Raw genomic sequence first — 1,227 nt, 5'->3', positions numbered from 1 at the left:
CATTTCAAAAATATTATCAAGAATTTTTTCTATTTTTGTTTCATTTGTCCTTTTTTAACTTCAAAAAGGAAAATGTTGGGAAATCGATGCTTTGAAAGCATTGCAAAAATTAAAATAAAAAATAATTAAACTTTCTATTTTGGCATAATTTTTTGGTCAAATTTTAGGGGAGATTCATAGGAATCTAGCAAATGTTTTAGAATTTTTCAAACATAGCTACTTATTAATTAAAGCTAGCTGCAAGCGTCGCGCATGAAAGTGTGAAACGATAAAATATTTAAAAGAAATAATATGTGTATGATTTTATTAATAGTGACAATAGAAAATATCTTTGATTCAAGTAATAAGATAACTTCTAGTGGTAATGATTTTAAAGTTGAAGGTAATTTGATGGAATTTAGAATAATATTAAATGTAAGGCATTATAAGTGATGGACTTTGTATATCTATTTTTTAAAGTATAATAATTTCTAATTAATTGGTATGAAAATTATTTTTAATAATTATTAATAATAAAAAATAACCAAAAAAAAAGTGTGATTTATTTTTATATGTATTATTATATCTATTATGATATTATATAAATATGATAATTAAAATTTTATTATTTATTGAAAAGAAATATAATAATATTATAATGATAAAAAAATAAAACTTTATTTAATTTTATATCTCATATCTTTAGTTACTTTTTTTTTAAAATATTTATTTTAAATAAAGAAGTTGTTTTTTTTTAAAGTTATTATAATTATTATAAATAAAAATGTATTTAAAATAGAAAAAATGTGTTATTATAAAGTTTATTATTATATATTCGCATGACAAAACAAATAATTATATTTATATTATAATATATATAAAAAGAAGTAGTAGAAAATTAAATTTTAGCAATAACTTAATTTTTCTCCATCAAAGACAATTTGTGTCAATTCCATAAATTGGTCATATAATTTTCGATCAACAAATTTAATGTCATCTTCAAAATGTTGATAAAGAATACATAAAGCCAGGAAAAATTGACTTATAGTTTGGACTCCTTTATAACGATGTTGCCTAATGAAATCCAAACTTTTGAAGGGATCAAAAGGGTTTTCCTTGTCGATTGTATCAATCATATGGATAATCATTGCAAGTGTACCAGATCTTCCAACACCTGAACTACACTGTATTACCAAATAGTCATTTTTACATATTTCAACAGCTCTTTTATATAATCCATATAGTGTT

General features: G+C 20.9%; 1 protein-coding gene across 1 annotated transcript; it reads right to left on the bottom strand.

Annotated features, from left to right (window-relative positions):
* Positions 1 to 884: 884 nt before the first annotated feature.
* On the bottom strand, positions 885 to 1,226 carry SRAE_0000081100 (Protein-tyrosine phosphatase, receptor/non-receptor type domain and Protein-tyrosine/Dual specificity phosphatase domain and Protein-tyrosine phosphatase, catalytic domain-containing protein; the record flags this gene model as incomplete). Its single annotated transcript, XM_024646761.1, has 1 exon — positions 885 to 1,226. A coding segment is annotated over one exon (342 nt), but the record flags the coding sequence as incomplete, so codon positions are not given.
* Between the last annotated feature and the right edge of the window lies 1 nt (position 1,227).

The sequence above is a fragment of the Strongyloides ratti genome, scaffold srae_scaffold0000077 (assembly GCF_001040885.1).
Source record: "Strongyloides ratti genome assembly S_ratti_ED321, scaffold srae_scaffold0000077".
NCBI lineage: Eukaryota > Metazoa > Nematoda > Chromadorea > Rhabditida > Strongyloididae > Strongyloides > Strongyloides ratti.
The sequence above is the reverse complement of the archived record's forward strand: the minus strand, read 5'-3'. Positions and strand labels throughout refer to the sequence as shown.